General features: G+C 37.7%; 1 protein-coding gene and 1 long non-coding RNA gene across 3 annotated transcripts in view; one reads left to right on the top strand and one right to left on the bottom strand.

Annotated features, from left to right (window-relative positions):
* LOC144641657 (uncharacterized) overlaps positions 1-25,396 on the bottom strand; it is a 188,607-nt gene that overhangs the window by 11,086 nt on the left and 152,125 nt on the right. The window lies entirely within an intron of this gene.
* On the top strand, positions 3,436-23,855 carry LOC144640972 (uncharacterized). Of its 2 annotated transcripts, XM_078500031.1 has the most exons (21): positions 3,436-5,022; positions 7,706-7,770; positions 7,957-8,106; positions 8,441-8,546; positions 9,933-10,042; positions 10,742-10,936; positions 12,163-12,373; positions 13,235-13,509; positions 14,003-14,222; positions 14,639-14,662; positions 15,321-15,666; positions 16,159-16,512; positions 17,067-17,093; positions 17,486-17,675; positions 18,991-19,182; positions 19,601-19,679; positions 20,047-20,171; positions 20,581-20,727; positions 21,559-21,736; positions 21,983-22,182; positions 22,668-23,855. In XM_078500031.1, exons 1-21 carry the CDS (start codon positions 4,932-4,934, stop codon positions 23,334-23,336), a joined length of 3,954 nt encoding a protein of 1,317 aa, XP_078356157.1. In that variant the 5' UTR covers positions 3,436-4,931; the 3' UTR covers positions 23,337-23,855. The 2 variants fall into 2 exon arrangements, with proteins under 2 accessions (XP_078356157.1, XP_078356168.1); XM_078500042.1 differs by lacking the exons at positions 7,706-7,770; positions 7,957-8,106 and having other exon boundaries at positions 3,439-5,022; positions 8,460-8,546.

Below are 25,396 nucleotides of genomic sequence, written 5' to 3'. Positions count from 1 at the left end.
TATATAGAATTTATATAATATGTTGTCACATTGCAGCTGTATAATTATTGTTCTTGACTACCTTATTAATCGGGCGTGGCCGATTTATAGTTTACCCTTTGGTCGTCCTAGACGATAGTCTCCTGTCGGCTAAAAGAGACGGAGATAGCCTGGGCCAATCGGTTTCATTTCAGTTTTGACAGTAAATCGTTGTAGGAACACTGGGTCGACTTTTGGGCTAATCTGCAATCTGGTTCTCTTCTTTGCTTCGGCGGGAGGACAGAGAAAAAAAGCTTAAGGGGTAAAGTACTAATATAGTCTGGGAGCAATGGTATTCCCGTGGGAATTTCGTGAAGATTTTTGACGACCAGAGTAAAAGTGTTGTGGAGGGTCTAAGGGACCCGATAAATGTTGTCGGCACTTTTGTATCCCGTGCAGGCGGTTTCTATGGGGCGTTGAAATGTGCCCTGTGTGGCTCAGCATGAAAACGAGGCTGAAGTTCTAAATTGCTTCGCGCAAGTTCTAAATTGGTTGAAATTTTGCCGTTTTTTGTATTTTAGGACGAAATTTTCCTAGTCCTTAAAATTATGAAATAAAAATACTATAGCTTGCACTGATTATACTGGTCACAGGTCTTAGCCCTATTGAGACCCGGGGGAGGGGGCTTTTCACGCCCGCAATGACTTTGAACGCTTATAACTTTTTCAGGGTTCAACCAATAGCTGCCAAACTTTGCGAATTTAGCTAAAATTTATCCAAGAATATTTTCATAGGATAGATTGTTGTGTCAGGAACTTGACATCACCATGACAACGGCATTTTGACAGGCACGTTTTCCCAAATTTGTAATTTTCGTGTTTCTATTAATGAAAATTAACTTTAATGCAAATATTTTCACCTTTTTACAGTCGGTAAGCACAGTTTTATTGATTTTAAGTACTTTGAAGTTATTTTGGGTGGTTTTCTTGCGTTTGTTCAGCGACATTTGCTCCTGGACTATAATCACCATTGTGAAACCGTAGTTGCTTTGACAAGTTGAAGCTATTTTTGTAAATAAAAGGGGTAACGTCATTCATGTCACGCAATGTTTTTGTGGGAAACTTTGAAACTAGACGCATTACTGGTTTCTACAAATAGCAGTGTGATCTGGCGGTACATTTTTTTGAGGCCGACTCCACTTTAAAACTATTTTTTATATATTTAGCAAGAAGTATGTCCATTTTCATTTTCGCACAGTTGGGCGTCAAAGTCGCCTGTCACAAAGAGTAGAATGTTTGCACAACAATAAGGTTTGGATATATTTTAGATTTGACTAGTGACGTTAGTAAGACACTTCTCAGACGTCAGCAAAACATTGGCAATGTACAGTATTGGTGTGAACTTGAATGGAATTTTTTACGAGATCAGTAAAGCTATCGAATGAAAAGATGACTTGAAAATGAAAACTTGGAATAATTATAATTAAAAACCAATTGAATTTTAGATGAGAAATTCCGGAAGTGACATCTGTGTTCAAAATAGGAATTTTTGTACAACTTAAAGTTCCGAAAAAAAGACCACATGTTTTGTAAAAATCACAGACAAACATGATCAGGAAAACAAAACAGGCCAATGCGGGGTTTTATTCACAAAAATACAACTTTCTTAAGAAAGAGTTTGTAAACAAGACAATGGAATCGAATTACATTTCACACGAAATTTGCATACATTTGAACTTGCAAAAAAGAAGTATCTCTGCCGAGACATAATAGCGAGACCTTACATTAATAATTATTGTATTCTGATCTGATTGTTATTTTTTATGCATTAACTATTTGAAAGTGGTTCTCATCGATGAAAACAAAACGGTTTTTCATTCACTGCTTGAAGTATTTATAGACGTGAAAACATTCGCTTAATCAAATTACATTCTGCAAGAAATATTTTGTACCCATTTGTCCCGAAACTTTGAGGAAATTGAAATCTTTGTGGTCAGTACTGCATAAAAGCAGTTCATAGAATTGAATAAAAAGATAAGAACCATATTGATAAAGGAAATTTTAAAACTATTTTGGCTCATTTTGACGAAACTCAGGATTTTCAAAGACTGCCAGTAAACGGCTGTATCTTGTCTGTCTCTGACGATTTTGCTACGGTTTCGAACGAGCTGATTTTTCAACATGATATCATGGTAGCGGGCAGAAGTCGGTTCGTTCTGAATTTTTCAATACGGTATACAAGTTACAGGGTCAATATACAGACCCTCTGTACAGTAAAAAACGTTTTGGGAACAAACCATTGTGAACTTATTTTCTATGTTGATCAGTAAAAATCCTTAGTACGACATGGGGTTTGTTATCAAGTTCGTTACTACGTTAATACTGCAAGGTGTATAACCTCAGAGAATTATTATCAAGTGTGTTTTGTTTTATTAGCGGTTTATACTCTAAGGTCTTGGTATGGGAGATCACAATTAAGGCAATTTTCTGCTATTATCTGATTGCTTGGCACAGATTAGTACGATACTGAATTGGTTAGGAAATGTAAACAAACATTAAATTGAATGAGAGTAGAAAGGGAGGGACAGGTGGGGGTGAAAGGCTAAGGAGATGGAAAGGGAGGGAGAATTAAAATCCATGCTTGGTTATATCACGCAACCTTTGACTTCTGTTGTTTTCCCACAAGAACAAAACTTAAGGTGGGGTTCTACCTGAATTTGAATGGAACGTTAAGAGATTTAAAGAAGGGATTGAAGCGAAAGAATGGAAACACCTCCAAACAGTTGACCCCCTCGCAAGAGCACTCCGGGTTGTCAGGAGACTGTTTGGTGTCCGTCCACCAATTTTTAACTTCAAATTCAAATTTTAAAATCACATTAAATCTCCAATATTTCTTATTTGTCTAAATTTTACTAATCCTTTGAGAAAAACTATCGTCTCGCAAAATCGTCCAAAAATTAACAAAATACTGCAAAACAAATATATATGGGATAAGTAAAGCTTTTTTTGATTCCTTGAAACGCGGCAGAAATGGTTTTCAGTGTTTTTCAGCCCTTGTACTTTGGGTCAGTACTACTGTTCTTCACCAGTTGCTATTACAGTAATGGTATGAAACAAATACCTAATCATTGGTCAATAAGTTGTGATCATTTTCTTGACAATAGTAGTTTCCTGATTAGGAGTTGTATACTGTTCCATTAAAGTGTAAGGGCTGGAAAATACTGAAATGTGTCAGCCACCTAAAGCGTTGGAAAAATTGGTCTTCAGGTAAAAACCCCGCCTTTATTAAGTATTGCTAAAAGGCTGCACTTTGCTAAGTGTTACAAATTTATATTTTCTAGACGTCTAGTTCAATCGTTTATTTGTATTGTGAGAAATATATTTTTATAAATTGAGACCATTATGTTATTAAGTAATAATGCAATCTTGAAAACATTCCAGATTTTCATTATTAAATAGAAACACGAAAATTTCAAATTTGGGAAAACAAGCCTGACAAAATGACGTCGCCATGGTGATTTCAATTTACTGGCACAATAACTAATCCTACCAAATTATTGCGAGGTAAATTTTAGATAAACGCGCAAAGTTTGGCAGCGTTTGGTTGGATCTTGAAAAAGTTATAAGGGTCCAAAGTCAGCGCGGGCCTCAAAAGCCCCTCCCCCGCGGGCCTGAATAGGTTTAGGTGACTCTTTTTCCAGTGATTTTTACTGTACTGTACCCTGCCTTTCAAGTCAAAACAGATAGCTAATTATTTAGCGCCCGATTTTAAGCTTCTCAAGCTTCTCAAGCTTCTTGTTGTTACTTATTTTCGCGGGGCTTAATTTTCGCGATTTTCGCGATTTTCAAAAAATCGCGAAATTAAAGACCCGCGAAAATTAATTCTAAACGATTTCTATTGTATTTTTTATGCTAATCACGTATTTTGGGCCAAATCGCGAAAATTAAGTCTCGCGAAATATTCCTGTTCCATTTTCGCGAAATTAAGTGCCCACGAAAATAAGTAACAATAAGGTAGTACTGTTTTAATTAGCGTTTGATCTAAATGATGAAGAATGGTCTGTTCAAAATTTAGAAGTCTAGAAATCTCGGAGTCTCAAAATAAAGGTTTCGGAATCTCGAATTCTTAGACTTAGAAGCGCATCTCGGAATCTCTAATTTTGAATATTTGGGACTCGGAGTCTCGCACATGCTGTCAGATCAGCGCCATGATGGGGAGACTACGTAGGTTAAAGATGACTTTTTAGCACGCGGTATGGATTAACGCCGTCAGGTATGAATAAAACAGGCCAGGACAAATTGCTCCGATTTCAGTGATCGTCTCTTTGTAAAAGAGCAACTTTGCTCTTTTTAAATCGAAATAGAATTGGCTTTGTCAGATGCTTGGGAAACAAAGCGACTGGGAGAAGAGGAAGTTTAAAATGAAAAAAATTGCCAAAAGATAAGAGGCTTACAAGACATTTAACAACTGTTCAAAGGCCAACAGAATGCTGCTGAAAAAAATTATAAGCAGTGTTGCAAAGGAGGGCTCCCAATCATGAATCACGAGGCTATTTTCCGTCAATCACGAGACACGTATATTTTTTAGACCATTTCGCGAATCACGTATTTAGTATACATTATTGAAGTATTGTAAATGACACTCGTAAAACTGATTTAGATAAACTTGAAAAAAGTCGGGCCGATGTTTTTCAAGTTTACCCAACGCAATCCGTTTTAATCCTCTCGAATTTTTCCCATCATGTCCCTTTTTGGCCTTTCTGTGTTTCGTTTGAGTTCTTCTACAGTTTTAAGCCGTCATTGTGACCATTTGGTCAGTGCCGAAATCGCCTAAGATTGCGTGACATAGCCCCTTTAAGCTAGTGCTTGTGCTAATGTTCATAAAATCTAGCCTTATTAATTTTGTACTTCATTGTATGTTGACAGACATTTCTTATAGTTTTATCTATTGATGTCCAAGATACTTAGTGAAAAATGGCAGAGAGGGAAAAAAACGAAGAACTGGATAAGCTATTAAAGGAAAATGACGAAGTTATAATTGAATTTGTACGGCCCAGTAGAAAAGGTATGCTAAGTTTTAACCATTTTAAATTGACTTCATCCTTAGATGCAAAATGTTTAATATGAACATGAGGCTGCTAGCCTGTAAACATACTCTCTAATGGGGATGGGGAGAGAGAGAGAGGGGGGGGGGGGGTGGGGAGAGAAAACAGAGAGCTGAGCAAGCCGAACGCTACTAGCATGAAATGAATGAGTAAAAAAAATCATTTTCGTATGAAAGGTATTACACCTGGCCTCATTTTGAACCTTATCAGTAGGCTGAATGCAATTTGGATTGTTTTTATCATTAATTTGTTATTATTTTTGCTTTTATATAATGATTGCTGTTGTTGTTGTTTTGCACAATAACTGGAGGAAAAAATAACTCCATATTTTGCACAAAACTGAGCCACACATTGTTTTTTTTTTTTCGGCCATATTGACATTGAAAAATTGTTATCAAAATCGAAAATTAAAAAAAAATCTAAATTCGATTTTAAATTTGGCTGGGCCAATTAATATTAAACGCCAAACCCCAATTAAACGCCGGCCTCGTATAAATGCCGGGTCAGAATTGCTAATTTTTAAATAAACGCCGGGGGCGTTTGTTCGAGGTCCCGGCGTTTATTTGAGGTCAAGCTTACAAGTAAATATACTCTCTTGAATGGCAGCGCTATAGCATGCTAGTAAGGTATGCTGCTTTGGGAATTTCAATAAACATTCAAAGGAAAAGTCCGGGCATTACATAGCTAGGATGGCCGCTGTACAACAAAAAAAAAACCTAGCAAAGTTCGCATTCCTGTCTTCATGCCTGACGCATTTCCTTTTCTATGTTAGGGACGGACCATTATTTTTTTGGAGGGGGGGGGATGAAAAATATTGAAAAAAAAAAGTTTGCAGGGCCTGGAAAGACAAAATAAATTGTTTGCAAAAACGATATGTATAGCAAAAAATAGTAAGAATTTCGAAAAAAAATGTTTGCAGAGGTGCATAAACTAAAAAAAAAAAGTTTGCAGAGGAAAATTTTTCACCCCCCCCCCCCCTCCAAAAAAATAATGGTCCGTCCCTTAGTGCTCACATTCACAGTCGTTGAAATCTCGAATATCCATCCAGCGTTTGCTTATAAGTTGGACGAGGTCGTTTAAAAACGAGGGAGACGTTGGTGACATTGCCGTTTATAAACTTAACAAGTAGATTTGTTGCTGGAAAATTAGCAACAAATGGGATGCCGTAAAGATTTTTTATGCTTTATAATAAACCGTAGACTACATTGGTCGGAAGAGTTCCGTTGTAGTATTTTTTATTGTAAGGGCAACAGCGGAAGGCGTTAGCCGCCAAAGTGTTCCCGTCACTGATATAGTTCAACTAACAACATTGAAAGACGTAAACATGAGCTACATCTCAATTAATTAATTCAAGACACTAAAGGGGAGTACCACGGTGCAGAACCTCATAAGCCTCCCTCTTATTGTCCCTCGGGTAAAGTGCATGTCTCAATCTCGGCACTCCTCGCTAGGAGCGAAAAAAAATAAGATCGACAAAAGACTTAAACTCGGAGAAATTTCTTAGAATTGGTAGTCAACTATATTTATATATGGCGACCGGTGAGCGAATGGCAACCTCCTTCAATGGAAAAAGAATATTTTCTCAGGAAGCATTTTGTAAGTTTGTAATATTGGATAGTTATTATTCAAATTCTTCCGCAGAAATTTTTTTTCCTTTGTTGTTTTCTAGAATCATTCTAAAAGAAAGAACTGTGCATTATAAAAAAATACTTTTAAAATAAGGCTCTAGAGAAACGTTGCGTTGCTGTTTTTGGCTGGTTTCCTGAGGAACGAAACGTTATTGTTTTGGATTCGATGTGAACTATTTACACAGCATGTCTACTATCCAAACAGAAGAACGCTCGTTACCACAATGTCAACACGTTGTACTGAAGGCGAACAAACTCTTTTTTCATGTTCTTCAAATATCGAAAGGATAATCTTCAGCAACCCCAAAAAATATTGACATTTTTTGGCGACTACAATGCTTTTAAAGTTCGAATAAAGCGATGTATTGGCGAAAAATATAAAGCGAGCTCTTTGCGTGTTTACTGATTGTTAATTAAATTTTAACAGACACACGTAAGACACAAAACTGGCGAGTATTTTTTACTACAGTTTACTTAAGTCAAACAAACACTTTTGTGTTGATAAAAATTTGTTTAAATTTTAAGACACATGTAGTACTGTATTGATTAAATGTTATTGGGAAATAACATTTTAATGTCTTATGGTTAATTTAGTATTTTCGGTTCCCCTTTCTACCAGAGGTACAGGTGGATAGCTGAAAAAATACTACTTTGTGCCCCAAATTGTGCGATCTCCGTGCTCCAAGTCTCTTACGTCTCTACTAAGGAATTATTCATATCACATGTATCCAGTATAGGCCTATCTTTATGGTCCCTGTTTATCTGTCCAGCCTCATCTCTGATGTCATATGTTCCATTATAACTATTAACCACTGCAGCTTTGACAAAGATACCTACTTTCTACTTTTAAAACTCTTAAAAATATTATGATTGCACCTTTATGTTTGCCGTCTCAAGCTTATGAAGATTTTCCTATTGGTTTAGGAAGGCCTTTTAACAGTCAAAGATTAACTGAATGACTCGTCTGCGATATTTTACATAATTTAAGTATTTTTATATTGTTCTTTTTTTTTAGAACCTCGTGATCCTACATATTTGAGAACTACCGAGGACTTCGATGCGATTTTTGGTCCAGTGGAGGTACGCTTATGTATGGAGATAAAGAACGAAAAAAAATTATGCTTCCTAAGTTACCTTTAGTTACAAAACAAAACTTTTCAGCAAAGTAGATTTTTGGCGACACTGTGTTATAATGCCCGTGATTTTATGTACAAAACGAAATTTGTCCTAAAACCTCAACTCCATGTTGCGAATAATGTATCTTAGGCCTTAAATGATGCTAGTACCGACGTCGACGTTCACGACGATGACGAGGAGAAAAAGGAGAAGAAAGCGGTAGAGGAAGAGGCTCAGGACGATGAGGAAGAGCAGGAGGAGGCTGCTGCTCCGAACAGCAATGATATGGATGGCAACATGGTCAGTTGGTTTCTTTGTATTATAACTTGAGGAAATCTTAGTAGTACAGTTTCAAAAGGCGTTTGGTCACTCTTATTTGGCTTCAAAGATACAGTACTTAGCGCACACGGCAGCGATTTCAAACTTAGAACCGGCTCAATTTACACATAGTCACGATTCTTAGTCGAGCCAAACATTTCGAACGTAGCATACAAAGTACATAGCAGTACAGCAAGACTAACCGGGTATTTATTTTGGCAAAGATATAGAATCACTGTCTTCATTTTCTATTCTCGCTTTATAACTGTGGCTTTTAACCGTAGCTTTTCTCGTATTTTGTGTATTGATATCGAAGATTCGTAGAGCACCAAAAGCGGAGATGGAAGAAAACGTTGAACTGGAAGAGATAGGAAAGACAAATGACGAGAATGCCGTTACATTTTCACAGCCAAATAGGAAAGGTTGGTGTGTATTTCACAAATCAAGATCATTTCAGTCCAAGTTGAGTTGAACTAACAAAAGGGTTTTTTACCTACACGAATTAACAGGGACCGCGCAGGAAGAATTGGGTGGGGGGTTGGGCTTAAACTCGAAAGCGAAAGCGTGATCCAACTAGGGGGGGTGGGTGGATCCGGGAGCATGCTCCCCCGGGTAAAATTTGAATTTCAATTTCTCATAGATACCGGAAAATACATTTGAAATTAACAATTAAACGTTCAGCGCTCAAACATTTTTTGTAAAATTATTGCTTAAAACCACAAAACGTTGCGATAAAGAGACGTTGCTCTGCAAACGTTCGATATAGCTACTCACTGACCCTTTAAACCTTACATCAAGACACGAACCTTAGCTTTCTCATCATGTTGAAGTACTGGCAACTGTGATGTTACCAGAACGGAAGAAAACAAAAAAAAAAAAACAGTTTCACTTTCATTGTTACAAAATGAATCACGTTTAGCATGAGCTCGAAATCAAACTGTATTGTCTTATAAACTTAACTCATTTGTTCAGATCGAAACTGACCAACATTTTTTTACATATCTTAGTTGAAGAGTCTATTTTGCTAATAGTAACTGCTGTTACTTTCGTCCTTTACAAACTAAATCAATAATATGACGTTCAGAACGATATATTTTCAGTAATTTTTTTGTTTGTTTTTTAATTCATCATAATTTGTTTTCATATTACTGTAAAAAAATTTGGGGGGGGGGGGGAGGGGGCTAAAGCCCCCCTAGCCCCTCCCTTCTCCGCGGTCTCTGATTAAACCTCGTAGCCACTGGAGGTCTGATTTCTGCTCATAGTAAAAAATTTCAAAATAAAATTAAGTTTAATGACTTAATAAATAAATAAGCGAAGTAACGATAAAAAGTTTTCACTAACAAACAAGTCTGACCTAAATATCGTTTAAACTATTACGTGAAAAAAGCGTTTCGCCTACTGTAAATGTTTTCAAAGTAGATTATGGAAAAGGAATGGAAATACAAACCCGATCTATGTGAAATAAGGGTAAAGTTTCATACATAAGCGACAACAGTATTGTCGCAATAAAAGTTCAATAAGTGTTCTTGGAGTGCATAGATAGTCTTTTTTAAAAACAGTATTGTCGCTCCTTTTGACCACGATAGTCCATCCCCGTCCCAACATTTGTAAGGTTAACAGCACATTTTATGCAGTTATACTGTTGGTTTGGAAAAGGCGCCGAGAAAGCTGTAAAAGCGGATTAGAAACGCGCCGAGAAAGCTTTGAACGCGTTGGAGAAACGCGTGACGAGCCCAAAAAACGTCTGCGAAGGAGGCTAGACATATTTCTGTGCGTTTCAATCTCTAATAAATTTCTCATGTTTGTAGAAACTTTAATAAAAATCATAGAAGAAGGCAACATTGATGAGATCACTCGTGAAGTGACACCAAAGGCTCTGACAAACTCGGGCAGAAACGCACTTCTTGTGGCAATGGAGGTAAGTCGAAGAAAAAAATTACCACAATGTATAACGATGACCACCAACCTAGGCTACTTAATAAATCATCGTTTTGTGCATATTCAACCTTTTCTAAAGCTAAAATTAAACCACTTGGCTTTCAACGTCGAAGTTATTCATTCATGCAGTTTGTTCTAGCTGTAGTTTAGCATTTATCTTCAGATTACATGACATTTTCGCGAAATGTTAATTTAGTGCATCTGCAATTTCATTTGAGTCGAATAAGAAATGGACAGTGTTTTTATTCGTGAGACTGGAATACACGACAAAAGCAAAAAGAACAAAAAGCAAATATGACAAATTCGATATTATAGTAATTCCTCTGTTACGACTTTTTAAGAATATTCCCGCTGATAGTTTATTCATATCCAATAACCTTGCTCGGATTGGACTCTCTTGGATGCTTGGGGACCACTGTTTTTTTTTTTTTTTTCTTGTTTTCTCTTTATTTGCCGATTCCTCTGACTACCACGGAGTTGTAAAAATTCAAACACGAGTTAAGATGGTTTCGAATGACGAAGATTTAGAAAAAGAGTTGAAAAAAGTTGTCAATTCTTTCAGGATTAGTTGTCTGTGACTGAGCTATTTTAATATACTTGTTACTGACAACTTTAATCTAACTTAACGTGTAGATCTGAATGGCTGGTCGCTTATTAAAAGGGAGTTCTATTTTTTTAGGCAAATTTCAAGCTTCGCAACTTAGCGAACGAGAAAGGTCCCAGCGCAGATGAGTTTACCAGGCTGGCTACCTCTGTGGATGAGTTTACTTCTTGTTTACTCGATTCTCTGAAATCCAAAACAGAAGCACGTCACATATTTGGAAATTCTTTAACTGACTTAATGGATGTTGCAATTGACTGGGAACAAAAGAAGGTAAATTTATTTGCAGATAGATCTTATGTAGATAGAGCACCTAATACCAAGCTTAAAGTCTACCGTGCTGTGGTCCTCACCACCCTACTCTACGGCTGCGAAACCTGGACTGCGTACAGACGGTATGAGAAGCTGATCAACCACTTCCATCTAAGGTGCCTCCGAAACATTCTCCACATTCGCTGGCAGGATAAAGTCCTGTACACAGAAGTACTGAAGCAGGCAGACCTTCCCAGCGCCATAACCATCATGCGCAAGGCCCAGCTGAGATGGGCAGGCCACGTCTCTCGCATGCGTCTCTCTGGCAAGCGCACAGTTGGAGGGCAACGAAAGCGCTACACGGACAGTCCGAAAGTCTCCCTAAAAGACTTTAACATCAGCACTGAGTCCTGGGAGTCCCTTGCCTCCGACAGACCCTCCTGGCGCCAATGCATCACCAAAGGAGCCCAGGCAGCAGAGAAACGCAGGTCCCGTCAAGCCGAGGAGAAGCGAGTAGTACGCAAGGGAAGAGCCGTCAGCACCAACAGCAGAGCCCCTACCCACTTCTGCTCCACATATGGGAGAGGCTTCCTTGCCCAGATTGGTCTTATCAGCCATCTCCGGACTCACCAAAGAATCTAGATGTCTTTTGGTCATCTTCGAATACGAAGGACGAACAACAACAACAACAATAGAGCACCTAAATTGACACATTAATGTGCGTTAACAATGATGCGCCTGCTCATTGGAAACAGTTTCATTGTTTGTAACCATGAACTATCCAATGACTGCACCCACTTTTGCAAAGAAAAGAAGAGCAAAATAACAATCTGTTACAACTTACACATTTCTATTCCCTGTTAACTTTGCTCACTTACGAGCTACACTTATTTAGTCGTCCATACTATCAACTACGCACACAATTTTACGTTAATTACATGCCCCAGCATTCCAACACAGACTCACGCCGCGCTATCTCAAAGAAACTTAGAAGCCACAAATCCGTGAAGCGAATTGGGAAATCAATGACTTGACTAAGAACTAACTTGCAGAATAACTATGCAACTTTTTTGTGATTTACATACTTTCATCCTCGGAGACCCAGGGGCAGTTAGTGGGGGGAAACGAAGGAATAAACCGGGCAAAACTCGTGGCGACGAAAGTTTTTAAGAACGGCACGGCGTTTCCCCCCACTAACTGCCCCTGGGTCTCCAAGGATGACATACTTTTTGCCTTTGATTTCACAGTTCTTTGTCCATCCGGTGCTTTTCGACTTGATGAGTGACAAATGGCTCGGAGCATTTGGCAGAATGAAGAGATCGTCATGGCTAACAGCACATCGCTGGATGTGGATTTTTCTGAACATCTGGTGCCTGTTTGATTTGGTGATGTTTCCATTTCTTTTTGCTGGATTTTATTTGAAGCATCTCAGAAACAAGAACAGACTGAAAGACAAAGGTATGAAGAGAGATTTTTATTCTGGATGTATCATTCGTGTCATTGTAGAATTGCCAAAAAAAATAGGACGGGTTGTTGTTTATTGCAGGGGCAAACATTTCTCTTTTTTGCTCAACAGTTAACTTCAAATTTATAAAATGTAAAATTGCAACTTAGGGCTCCTTTGCATGGGCGAAAAATTTTGTTGTTGGTAGGAATGTTTTCCTTACCCAATTCATCTTTACCGAGATTTAAAAAAAAATTGACCCTCAGGCCTGCATGCTTGTTTTAACGTTTTAAAAGATCTGGTTCCATTAGCAAGGGAAGTTTCTAATTTTTCCAAATAAGGACAACCTTCTTGACAGCTTAGGTTGTTGTAAGAACAAACCTATTAAAGGTTAATTTTAATGTCGGTGGATTCAGCACCGTTGTGCTAATTGTGGACATTGTAAATTACGGAACAAATATTACAAATTGAACAAAAATTTGATAAGAATTGGTTTATGTCCACAAACTCGAGAAAAACAGGGAACATATCTGGCTAGTGTCAGGATAGAAGATTTGAACCATGGACCTCCACATATCAAATCCAGCACCATAAGCCATTCGGCCACACTGCTTCAGGCTCCCAAAATTTATGGGATCCATGGTAGCATTTTGGATTGTAAGGAAGTGTGAAATAGAAAATTAATGAAATTCAGCTAAAATGTCCCCTTAAAAGGCTATAAGGAGGCTTGTTGAAGATTTTTTTTGTAATTCTGAGCTTCCCTTTTTTGCATGCATAAAATCGAATTAACGTAGCACTAGACAATCCACATCTCTGCCCTTCCCGGCCGATATATCGATAGCTAGGACAACAGTGTCATTAATATTTCATTTCAGGAATAGAGATTGCATTTTTGATAAATACAACTTCAAAGATTGCCGACAAAGCTTTCCTTCTGATAAAAAGATGCATAAAGAAATTTATCGCAAAGCACGGAGATGAAAATGCTAAATATCAAGTTATTATCCATGGAGACGATTCATCTCCAAGAGAAATTTGCCTTAAGAGTGGCATCGAAAAAGACCTCAAGAGAGGAGCTACAAAGATACCTGCCCTTCACGAAGATCTCAAGAAGGTTAATTTCTCAAATGACAGTTCCACGTTAAAGAAGGTAAGAGAGTGCGACTATTGAATTTAAGAATTAGATTTGTATATCTGGAATGTTATCCTTAATTATTTACTTTAACTTGCTAACTTGCTGCAATTATTTACTCAAGAATTACTTTACTTAGTTCACTTAGTTGAGGCGCAAATGGCTAATTCTTTTGCTTCTAAACACAATCAATGAAGAGCCCCTTCCAGGGTTTTAGGAAACAAGGGAACATGGCCATATTTGGTAACAAGGGAAAAAAGTAAAGTAAAGTTGGGAATAAAGGACAAAAGCTGCGTTTCTGATATTTTAGGGAACAAGGGTCACAAAAATTGCCAAAATACATCAAGGAAACAAGGGAACACATGCATGGGAAAGTTTTTGAAACAATGGGACCTGGACCCTTTTTCCCACCCCCTCTTTCATACACTATTTTGTTTTTCTTTCTAGTATACATGGTTAATGACATCACTAAAGCTCACTAAACAAGCGAACAAACATGTTTTATTGGCAGGTGATTATCATCTTTACAGACCACCAGACAAGCCTGAAACACGAAAGGACCCTGGTAGAAAATCAAGTTAACGACATGAAGGGCATCAACCTAGTCCCAGTCGCCATTGGAAGCCACGTCAACATACGGGAATTAGAGAAGATTGCCAATAATGGACATGACATCATTCACTTTGGAGAATTCGAAAAGCCAGAGACAGTTAGCAAACGGATATGGCACGGTACAATAATAATATTTGTAGTAATTACAAACTGTGTTACTTTTCATATCACGCTCAAGAGAAAGCAGTCATAAGGTATAACAATACGTCGCTAAGACGGTCTTCTGACAAATGTTGTGGGACTAAAACTAAAGAAAGCACAATCTCGATCAATTTCGGCGACAAAAATAACACAAGAAAACAAACAAGAGCCGAATTGACAAGTGTGAAACTCTTGGGTGAAGCTAGACTGAGAAAAGAACAGGTTTCTTAATATTAGTTTAGTCAGTGCAAATTTCAAACTTAGTATAACAATAGAGCTATACAACAATTCCCTCCTCAACCTACCCCCATCCCCATAAGAAACCACCATACTTTGTTAGATTGTTTCAAGTTTTTGTTGGGATTGTTTCGTTTTGTTTTGTTTTTTTCCTTAGAACTTCATGGAAAAGACATGTTTGGTAAGTTCATCTTCTTTTCTAGAATAAAAAAGACCTAGAATGCCACATATGGATGGGTATTTCTACAACCATTTGCGCTATGAACAAAATTTTAATGTGCAATTTGTTTATTATCTTACTCTTCAATCTCAAAATTAAGTTTGTGCCTCCATACGGTATAGCCCTTATAATGTATGTTTACGTCAACTAGCCTGGCTAGCTTAACGTGTAAGTTTCATCATAAACGAATTCCAAGTAGCAAAGATGAATAAAATACCCACGTGGAAACTGCATGAAGGTGGACGCGAGTTGAAAATAATTCGCGTAAACGAGGCTTGGTGGTTAACTTTGAGCATATGACGTTATCGTGCATAAGGCCAGATCTAAAAATATAAAGTAAGGATAAAATTCAAATAAGTCCACTAGTTTTGAAGGAAATAAATGAAGGTATGAAGACATAATCTTAGTAGACAGTGGCATAAGGTATTTAGAAGAACACTCTGAATTTCCGCAACAATATTTAAACTAGTTAATCAGTTAATTCCAATTCGACCTGGTAACACTGTGTTAACGGTGGATAAAGAGCCAATCTCGATCTGTGGATATGCCACTACAAATTTTTGTTTATCTTTTGTTATTTATTGTACTAATTTCAAAGGTGTTTATTATTTCATCGCAGAGAGTTACTTGGAGTATTTTACTACTCCTTATTTCATCTTTGTTCGTGACACCTTGAGTTATCTTACTCTTCTTGGCCTTCACTTTGCCTTATGTCTTGCGCCATCGAGCATTCCATTCAGCGGTCTAGAGTGGGTCATCCTGGTTTTCTTTATGGGACGGATACTGATGGAAAGCAAACAATTCCTGAACGTAAAAACACAAAATGCTCATCTGAGGAGGGAAGATATCGATGCAAACAAGCAGATTGGATATGACCCTAAAAAAGGTGGCGGAAATGAAGATAACCAAAACAATCAAGTATCAAGATCAACTTTATTTTTAAAGAAATGCGGAAAATATCTAAGGTAATGTCGAAATTATATTTTTGCCTTCAACCTATTCCTCATTAGCCGAAGTTAATGGATTAAACAGACCTATACTAGTAACGGGTGTCTTATTGTACCAACAAATGTTTTTAATGTGCGGAATATGCTGCAAGTTCATCATCTTCTCTTTTAGAACGTTTTCTTGTGACGTCACGATGGCATTCCAAACAATATAAATCCTTTCCGTTGTCTTCTTATGCAAATATTTCCTATTGTTTACCGAATACTTATATGCCCTTCGTAGAAACGTTGTATTTGTTTTATGGTAGCACTAAGAATTCTTCACCAGTAATATCCACAAAGGAAGATTTCATCCAAAATTAAAAGTTTGCCACACTTCCAATCATAATTATTTCTATTCGGACTTCATTAGCAGAGTGGCATCTTTTTCTTTGGAATGTACAGCTGAGACCAAACACCAGGTATGCTGTCAAATTCGCCAATGTCTTCTTTCATGTTCCCTTTTTTTAGCGATCGATGGAATATTCTGGATTCCACCACCCTGATGATCTACTTCATCACCTTTCTGCTGAGAATGGTCACGTGGGCCATCTCTGCATCAGTGACCAATAACCGAGCTCTTGTTATAGCTGGTTATCTGTACGGTCTCAACACCATGTTTCTTACACTCCGAGCGTTTGGTCATGTGATGGAAACCATTAAAGGGGTGGGTGCCATCCAAATAGCTCTGTTCCACATCATTGGTGATATTGCTACGATATTTTGGCAGTTCATTGCAACTATTTTGGCTTTCTCAATTGCCATGACCAAGGTGTATGTGGCGGAGAGGTCTTACATTGCTCTGGAAAGTGACAAAGATAGTCTGTAAGTATGATGAAAGGGCTCGATACTTTGGTCTTTGTGATTCGTATATAGTCTGCATCTTTGTCATCGTTAATCACTGTATTTTTGCATGCCGTTTTCTGGCAACTTAGGTTCGATCGCTACCATCGATGAAGATGTTGAATTGTAATTTGTAATCAAAAAATCAAAAATTGCCAGTAACATATGCTAGGCCATGCTATGTACATGTAGTCGCTAAAAAGTAGCAGTAATATCGCGATGATATAATCTGGTCACTAATTAAAGTCAATCTTAGTAAACAGAGTTATGGTCGCAGCAGTATATAAACACTACGTTTCTAACCTCCAATGGGATGGCACTTTTTCTGGTTGCAAGGATGTCCGCTTAACGGAAAGTTCCGCTTACGGGAAGTGTCCGGGGCCGCTTTTGGGAATGTGTAAAAAAAAAAACAGGGTTTTGTCAAGGCGCCCTAAAGAAAGCTATCCGCATGCGCGTGCCCGTAAGAGAGCTTTAACTGTTGTTAAAATCGTGAAAAGGCTTTGTTTAATTATTCGGATACCTTGTTTATGTTTCAGTGCCTGTAAAACATCTGGAATATCCTGGTAAGTTGAATCCTTTATTAACTGATATAAAATAACAATAGCTAGCGTGTAGCACTTTTATGCACCCATTAACTCCGTTGTTTAACAAGGAACCCTGCTTTTCTAAATATTTCCTCGGTAAGAAATTCCATAGCCCTAAGACAGATCTAGAAAAGAAGAGAATGTAATACATTTAATTCGTAAAATTTAATGATCTTTAGGAACCTTTCCGGTTGAAAATAGAAATTGCCTTGGCAGTACAGTGCTACCAAATACATTTTTTTTTTCATCAAAAATTTAACTGGCCAAGTGTGAGAACTCCTTATCCAAACAGGATATTCAATTCTTGACCTTGCCAACGCAGAAATGTCAAAACATAATTCCAATGTTAACTTTCAATTACTTTGTTTAAGTTGGTGGGCGATGGTCCAACATCTTAGTTGGTCGTTACTGGGTATAGCGGAATTGGATCCATTAGACTCCGTCGACAGTCCTTCAGTGACGTTGGCTCGTTTTCTTTTTGGGGCTTTTCTTATCATGGGAGTAATTCTTCTTGTGAACATGATGATAGCACTCCTGTCGAACACATATCAGCGAGTGGAGGTAACAATTCTTTTTCTATTTTCAATTTTTTTTTCTGTGGATTCTATCTAATTTAAGTGCAAGCCGGCAACAAAAAAAGTAATAAAGGTTTCGTTTGCATCGCCTCTTGTGTAATGCTTCAGATGCTTAATGCAGAAAGTTGAGCCGGAACAACGGTTCATTTCTTAAAACGTACAAAGCCCCTCAGCAGGCACAATAATACTTTCGATGCACTGAGCTTAAATAGAGGGCTAACATAAACATAAAAGGTGATGGTGATGCGGATGTGCAAGTTCTTTAATACCGGCCTTAAGGTCCCTCGACACAGGAGTTTCGTAGGAACACCTTCCAACTTTAGTCCTATCATACTTAAACTGCTTGATTTCATGACAATTACATTTCCATTAGAACAAATATATGACATATAGACTGAACTACAATATGATATTAAATTTTTTTGAGATCGGAATGCATATCACTTGACAATGACGTCACCTTTGTTTTTAGGTCAGAATCGAATTTTAGCCCGTGTCTGCATTTTCGCTGGAATTGCTCTATGCTACTAGTACCTTAGGTTTTTGCCTTCCGCAGAGTGGAGTTTCACAAATATCTATAAGAGGAATTTCGAAATATTTATGAGTTTCTAGAGAAAGGGTATAATTTATGTGCAGACTAACGATTGGATTTCAAAGAAACAAATTTGCTACTTCTTGGATGTATACTGAAAGTTTTACCACTCATTGATTTTTTATCAAATGTCCCGTATACTTATTCCAAACCGCTAGAAGCACGAGGACTTACGCGATTTTGACAAAAAAAATATATTAATTAGGGTGAAACTCAATGTTAAGCTTTTTCACAATTTCTAAGGTTACTATCACGAAAACCGCATTTTTTTAGTACTTCGTAGATTTTTAAAAAAAAAAATCAGGGTTGCATTTGATCTGTTCACTACACATTTCCTGAATTTCATTTTCATTGGAAACTACTTAGGTTTTCTAACATAAACGCAAATGTTGAGTAAAATAATGAAGCGATGACATAGTTTTAGATAATTTTGTGCTTTAGGATTTCCTATTGACTCGATCTTAGCACATTATTATCCATCACGGGAGAATTGACCATGCTTGGCTGCCATCTGAATTTATGAAAACATAGAAAAAAGATGTTACTGTTGCATAACAATTTCTTCTTGTGCTTAGCTTGCGACATTAGGAAATCCCATAACCTCGTTAATCTTAAAATCTCGTTAATAATCTAATTCTCGGGTAATGAAGCCTCATCATAAACTGCTTGACACTGCTAACCACAATTTTTTGTTTACTTTTTCGTTTAGGACAACGCTTGTATGGAATGGTCCTTCAAGAAAGCCATCACAATACAGACATACAGCACATACCATCCGATACCGGTTCCTCTTAACCTCATCTCTAATCTTTGCATTGGTCTCTATCGTTTGTGCAAAAAATGCATGGCGGGCTGCAGAGAACAAAAAAACGACAATGATTGCAATGATGTCCAAGGCCGAGTATGTTGTATTTAAGCTATTATTATTAAGTTTATGAAATGTTTTATTACGTTTATAAATTTTTTTAAGCACAAGAGAACGTTTGAGACACGTTCGGAATTCTTCGAAAGAGAACTCGTGTTTTGACACGAACTTCGTTTTTTATTTCTAGAGTCCAACATGCATGCATGTGACATTTCCCGCGGATCTCAATATGTTATAAATGTACGATTCAGTAGCTTTATAGGCCATTCGGGTCCCAAAGGAATCCCCTTTTTAGCCCCCTCCACTTGCCGCGGGTAAGTAAATCATCATACTTGCTAATAATTACACACAGGACCAAGGAGTCCGGAGCTGCTCTTGTTAAATACACCCGTATAGATGGCAATTTCCTCCTTGTTAACCGTTGTTTTTTACCTTTGTTATTATTATTCGATAGATCAAATCTCTGGATGCAGTTGTTAAAAATCTTCAGCTTGCTTACTTTTCAACTTATGGATATTCTTTTCCTCTTACTGGTAAGACTACCATAAAAGCTTAATAGAACAACGCTCCTCCTCCCTATCTCTCAGGTTCCTCTTTTTCAAATAATCTACCTTTCAGTGTCTGGAATGTCACATTTTTAATGTTGAATGTCCTTTTTTGTTAACCGTCAATAAATCTTATTCATTCGTTCGTTCGTTTTTTCGTTCTTTCTTTCATTTGTTCGTCGATCGGTTCGCTTTTTCGCTCTTTCATTCGTTTGATCGTTCGTTAGTTCGTTAAGCCTTCCTCCTCATTTCCTTGATAACAGATTGTTACAATTTATAAACCAGGTTTCTTTATTTTTTTTATTTATTCATCAAAAAATTTAAAATTTCGTAATTTCCTAACTATTGTTTTCAGATGATAGAAAGATAGACCAAGTAATTGAAGAAACCGGGAGTAACAGGCGAATGGCCAATCGGATTGCTCACCAAACATTCATAGCGCATGCATCTGAGCAAGTGATGCTGCCTACCGGCCCAAAGGTTAGAAACGTTAATTACATTAATTACGTTTTAAAGCATTTAAGATCAGTTAGCATCTCGATTATGACAGCGTTAGTGACAAACCCAGCCAGTCCTGGTTGTTATCGCTATTGGGTTTGGTTCTGAGTTCTGATTAATTTTAAAAAACCCAAGACGGAATGTTTTATATAATTACTATTCTAACAGAATTCAGTATATCGCGGTAGGATATGTTGCTGCATCCTTTTTAATAAGGATCGATTGGTTTTGTTTGACGTCGATTTATTAAAGTTATTAGCCTTGATTCTTGGAACAATCGCAGCACTTCGAAAACGAAAAAACTGAAAAACCTTTCTCAAATAAAACGCATAAGCATAATCGTAGAGGTCGTTGCTCGCGTACTAAAGAAAATAACTATTTTCTCCTTTAGGCGTGGCAAAGTCAAGGTGTTAGAATAGAAGACTGTCTCCTAGTTTGTGAAGGTGGTAACTTCTGCAGTGTGTGTAAGGGTGAATCAGATGAATGCCATGGTGCAAGATATCTCGTGCCTTTTTCTCGAGAATTGCCACATTTTGAGGTGTGTATACGTGAAGCAACGTGCACCAACATCGCGGTGGACATTTTGTTTGTCTTTTATAGCATATATGGTTTCAATTTTAACCCTTTCCGCCACCTGTCAAACCTTCATGCAATCTTCCACGTGCCAACCTTTCTTCCAACTAGTTACCGAGTCTGGTATCTGATTACTTCTATTGGTTTATCTATTTTAGTCCCATATTTTATCAATATTTTTGTTTAAATTATATGATTATACTATTATATCATATTACATTACATTATTTACACCACTCATTACAGTACACAACGTTACTTACTCCACTGACTGACTGACTGACTGACTGACTTGCTCGCTTGCTTGCTTGCTAAGCTTGCTTACTTACTTACTTACTTAGTCTTACTTGCTTGCACTCTTTTTTACTTACTTAAAAAGCCGTCTTTCTGAAAACACCCACTCAAATTATATCCTTGATTTCGCACTTCCAGATAGATCGAGGGAATACTTGCTACTTTCCGAGAAAACTAGAAATGTTTATGAATAAATTGATATCAAAATTGTCGGTGTTTGATGCGAATGAAATATTTGACAGCGGCTCGAAAAATGCCTATTTTTCTAATTTTCCAGACAATGCGGCATGCCCGAAGAGGCAAGATATTTGTGAATGGCTACCAACGCGCCCAGAAAGTCATCTTCAATCAAACCAAATCTGTTTTAGTTCTAGTCTTGGTACAGTCTTTCAGTTGCCAGAGTTTCAGGCAAAGTTATTTTTTGACGCGAATTTGATGTGGGTGTTTTTCAGAAAGACAGCCTCTTAATAGTTACTTGCTTACATCCTTCCTTCCTTTTAAGGTTCTTATTCAAGAAACAGAAGATCAAAGGTCTCTTGGAGTGGGAGTGGTTTGGCAAGATAGCGGAAATCATGCTATGCCGGGACATTTTCAAAAAACCGTGGGATACATCGTCGATGAAGGCAAAATATTCGGACCATTTGAACCTGTCAACTTTGGAGCGGGAAAAGAATACGAAGGTATTAGGCAAACTGTTATTGATTTAAGTCGTAAACTATAACTGAATTGATTGTAATGCAATATTTATAATATCAAATAATCATAATATATACTGTGTATTGCCTTAAACTGGATAAATATTGAGAAATGGCTAGCTGATCATCAACCATTCAGAATGACGAACTGAGTGGACTTGGTCATTGCATTGCGTCTCTCATGAACGTCACCTTATTTGGCTTTGCCTTGACTATTTTGTCTTTGCATAGGCAGCATGGCTTACAGAGGAGATATGATTGGCTGTACAGTAATATTTGACCAGGAAAAGGATGGCAAAGTTCCGATTGTGTTTACTTTAAACGGCAAACAAATCACTCAAGACAAGATTTTAATGGAGTATAAGCCACCTAAAAAATCGCTGTACCCATTTATAAGCATGGGACACACAGGAATAAGAGTGCTGGCCAAGGTAAGTGCTTTGTGCAGAAAGATGACCGATCAAAAATATTTTGCCCTTTATCAATATAATGGCCAGAAACGTATACATTGAATTTTCATTATCAAGATTAACAATCATTCCTACAAATTTAAATGTTACAAAGGGCGAGGGAACTGCCATGTTAGTCACATATAAACATGCTTGGTTTTTTGGAAATTATTTCGTGTTGTTTGATAAAGCGCATCCTTCTGTTGTACAGTAAAGCATGAGAAGGCAGCAATACAGTTATAGACTCACAAAATGTAAACAAGGGAGAGCAAAAGTGGTTAAGATTTTCGAAGATGAAATTAAAACAGATTTCAAATAACTGCCGAGCTTCAAGCCCAAGCCAAAGTAACTTTAGATGCGCAAACTGCCATTAAGAAATGTAATGTCAGTTAGGTTTAATTAACAGCGAACCATGGTGATGCTGTTGCCTTACTCTAACGATAAAATTTGTTTGTTGTCTGGTTTAGATGTGCCCATGTCCAAACGATGATTTGCAGCTGATTGGGAAGATTGAGGCCACTACACATGGCATAGCAGAAAAAATGACTTCAAATTTGGAGCAGGTTGAAGCAGCGGTTAGCTTGATGTACCAAGAGCTTGATAATGCAGAACACGAGTTTGAAAAGCTAATAAAGCTAATTTTAAAAGATTTAAGACACTTAAATCAACTAATTGAAGACCCAGATCAGTTGGAGCGAGATGATGCGTTACTTGTTTTAGAGGAAGTAGTTAGCCGTGTAACCGCCGGACCTATGCTCGAATCTGGTGTTGATGACATCTTCTACATCAAAGAACCAGATTATGAGGAACACGAACATGAGCCCATAAGAAAGGAAGAAATAATCCATCTGCTCGAACAAGATGGACCAGGTTTGGAAGACCAACAGGCACAAAATTCACTTTTAAAAAGGGCACAGGAGAACCTGGAAGAGCTGACACAGACAGCAGACATGCGATTCGAATCGGTCTTGCGGGATTTAGAAAGAGTAAAGATCAAAGCAACTTCGAATAAGCGCTGTTTAAAGGAAGAAATAGACAGGGTGGAAAGAGAACTGTTCGGCTTTGAAGAATTGCTTAAAGATCTCCTCAAATCTCATCTGGATCAATCGAGTGCTCTCCCTCCTCCCAAGCCTTAGAGCAAGTGGGTTCGAAGAAACTATAACTAAAACTTTTCTTTAAAAGTGTAACATGAGTTAAAAATTCCTGCTTTTCTTGTGAGATTGGTTACCCAGTGTTTAAGTTAAAAGCACGGAATGGGTGGGAGGGTTGTTGAGTGCGAATGCCTTGCCAAATTTTCTTCCTAAGTACATTTAATAAATCCAAGTTTTTATTCTTATCTTGCGGCGAGGATCGCGCACTTTATGTCAGTGCGTCTACGTTTGGTAATTGGCGCGTTTTAGTTTTTTGAGATGATTAGCGTTTATATATGCATTTTAGTGGTGGAAATATTCGCGAGTTCCCGACTTTATTGCCTTTGATTTAAATGTTAAAGTTTTTAATTATGTTTTAGACTTCTCGGTCTATGAAACCCCAACACGTGTATAGTGTATTTTCTATATTTAGTCAGTGTGCTTATTTAGATGAAAAGTTTTGTATGTGTGCTGTAGTTAAATCTTAAGTGTAAAGTTGAGTGATGATTACTTAAACTATGATGCTTAAAGAATATCCAAAAACTAAGAGTCCCGTTCCTCCAATTAAAAACCTACTGTTATGCCTTCAGTGGCTATTTACTAAAAGTATGATGATTTCAAGGCGTGTTATAATAACAAGAACCCGCGAAGGTTAGGGTTCCGTCACATCCGTTCCCTCCAGCCCCCTCCGCCCACCTTGTATGGTCGTGGGGATATGATTGCTTGTTTGTTTGAGAGTATGTCAACGATTCAAATAGGTAATTGCTCCTTTTTATACAGCAATGTTCATTTGATCAGTGCAGTCTGGAAATGGGTTTTAATATGCATAAAAACAACATTCTTGCACACCTTCAAAGCAATAGGCCTTATTCGTATTCTCGGTAATGCGGGTAATCTTTTCAAATGCAAATAAATGAAGCTGTTTTTAATGATATTCCCCCGCATGAACTTCCATTGCAAGCTAGTTCCAGTCCAATACCGAGAATACAAATATGGCCTATTGTTTTAAAAAGTGTACATTATTACCTCCTTCCGTATTTCGCGCCGCGATTCACGTTCGAATTCGATTCAATCAAATTAACAGTGCGGCCAAGAAAAGGAGTGTTAAAAGTATAAATGTTCAGCAATGAGTTCGTTGGCTCAGTTACGCTCTAGTGAAAAATAATGGATGGTTTTGGTGATCAGAATTTTTAAGCGTGCCTACTTTCAACTACACCGTAGCGTTTGTGTAGTTGTCACGCAGTGTCCCTTTTCCGCGCACGTAAGAAAGTCGAAGAACGGCCGCACGCAGGCTACTTCACCGCATTTGACGGTATCTTGTCAAAGTTTGAATGGCATCACGTTCCTTCAGCCTAACCAACCGATCGAGAGGCGATTGGTGGCTCTAATTCTGGTTGCCTAATTGTCTTTTTAGGTTTTAACTGCTTTTCCGGCGCTCAACACATTTTTGTATGTGCGTTATGTTTTTCAGGATTCTTTTCGCCAGCAACTTAAATTAGTGGGCTCAGAGTGAGGATCGTGCCAGTGTTTGTTTGTCTACGCCGTGCAAAAGATTTCATTTATTTTGTCATATTTTCCTTCATGGGAAAGAAAGAACCCGGAAAAAAGACCAGGCTCGCAATGCATGGCTTCAAAGCTCGGTTGGCAGAGCATCGTACCGGTTTTTCCGGGGTTCACGAATTCGAATCCCGTTCTGACGCGCTAAATTACTTTTTCAGCCTCCTTTTTCCCAGTTGCTTTAATCAGTGGGCTCACGATGAGGATCGTGTCATTACTCATTTATGCATTTATTGCATTTTTTTATAATAACGCGTTGTCGTAATTTGTAATCGATTCAAGCTGTCGATAATGTAATACTTAAGTCGTTATCATTTTCTGTCCTTCGACTCTGTGAGCGTTTTTCACGTGAGTGTCGAAAGTCTGACTTGCGTTTGCTGTGCTTTTGCATTACTACGCTAAGTGTTTGGTTAAAAAATCTTGCGCCACTTTCTTAGCCAATCAAAACTAAAACTAAAACGTGACTCGCTCGTGCACGTTTTCCCGCGCTTCGTGCCTGCGACATTTAT

Source organism: Oculina patagonica, chromosome 2 (genome assembly GCF_052425735.1).
Source record: "Oculina patagonica isolate OP01 chromosome 2, crgOcupat, whole genome shotgun sequence".
NCBI lineage: Eukaryota > Metazoa > Cnidaria > Anthozoa > Scleractinia > Oculinidae > Oculina > Oculina patagonica.
The sequence above is the reverse complement of the archived record's forward strand: the minus strand, read 5'-3'. Positions and strand labels throughout refer to the sequence as shown.

Bases quoted from the DNA above. Each gene is read 5' to 3' on its own strand.
- LOC144640972 (XM_078500031.1), top strand. From the start codon at position 4,932: ATGGCAGAGAGGGAAAAAAACGAAGAACTGGATAAGCTATTAAAGGAA. The intron at 14,663-15,320 runs GTAAGTTCATCT...ATTTCATCGCAG, and splicing joins TCATGGAAAAGACATGTTTG to AGAGTTACTTGGAGTATTTT. The intron at 17,094-17,485 runs GTAAGTTGAATC...ACTTTGTTTAAG, and splicing joins AAAACATCTGGAATATCCTG to TTGGTGGGCGATGGTCCAAC.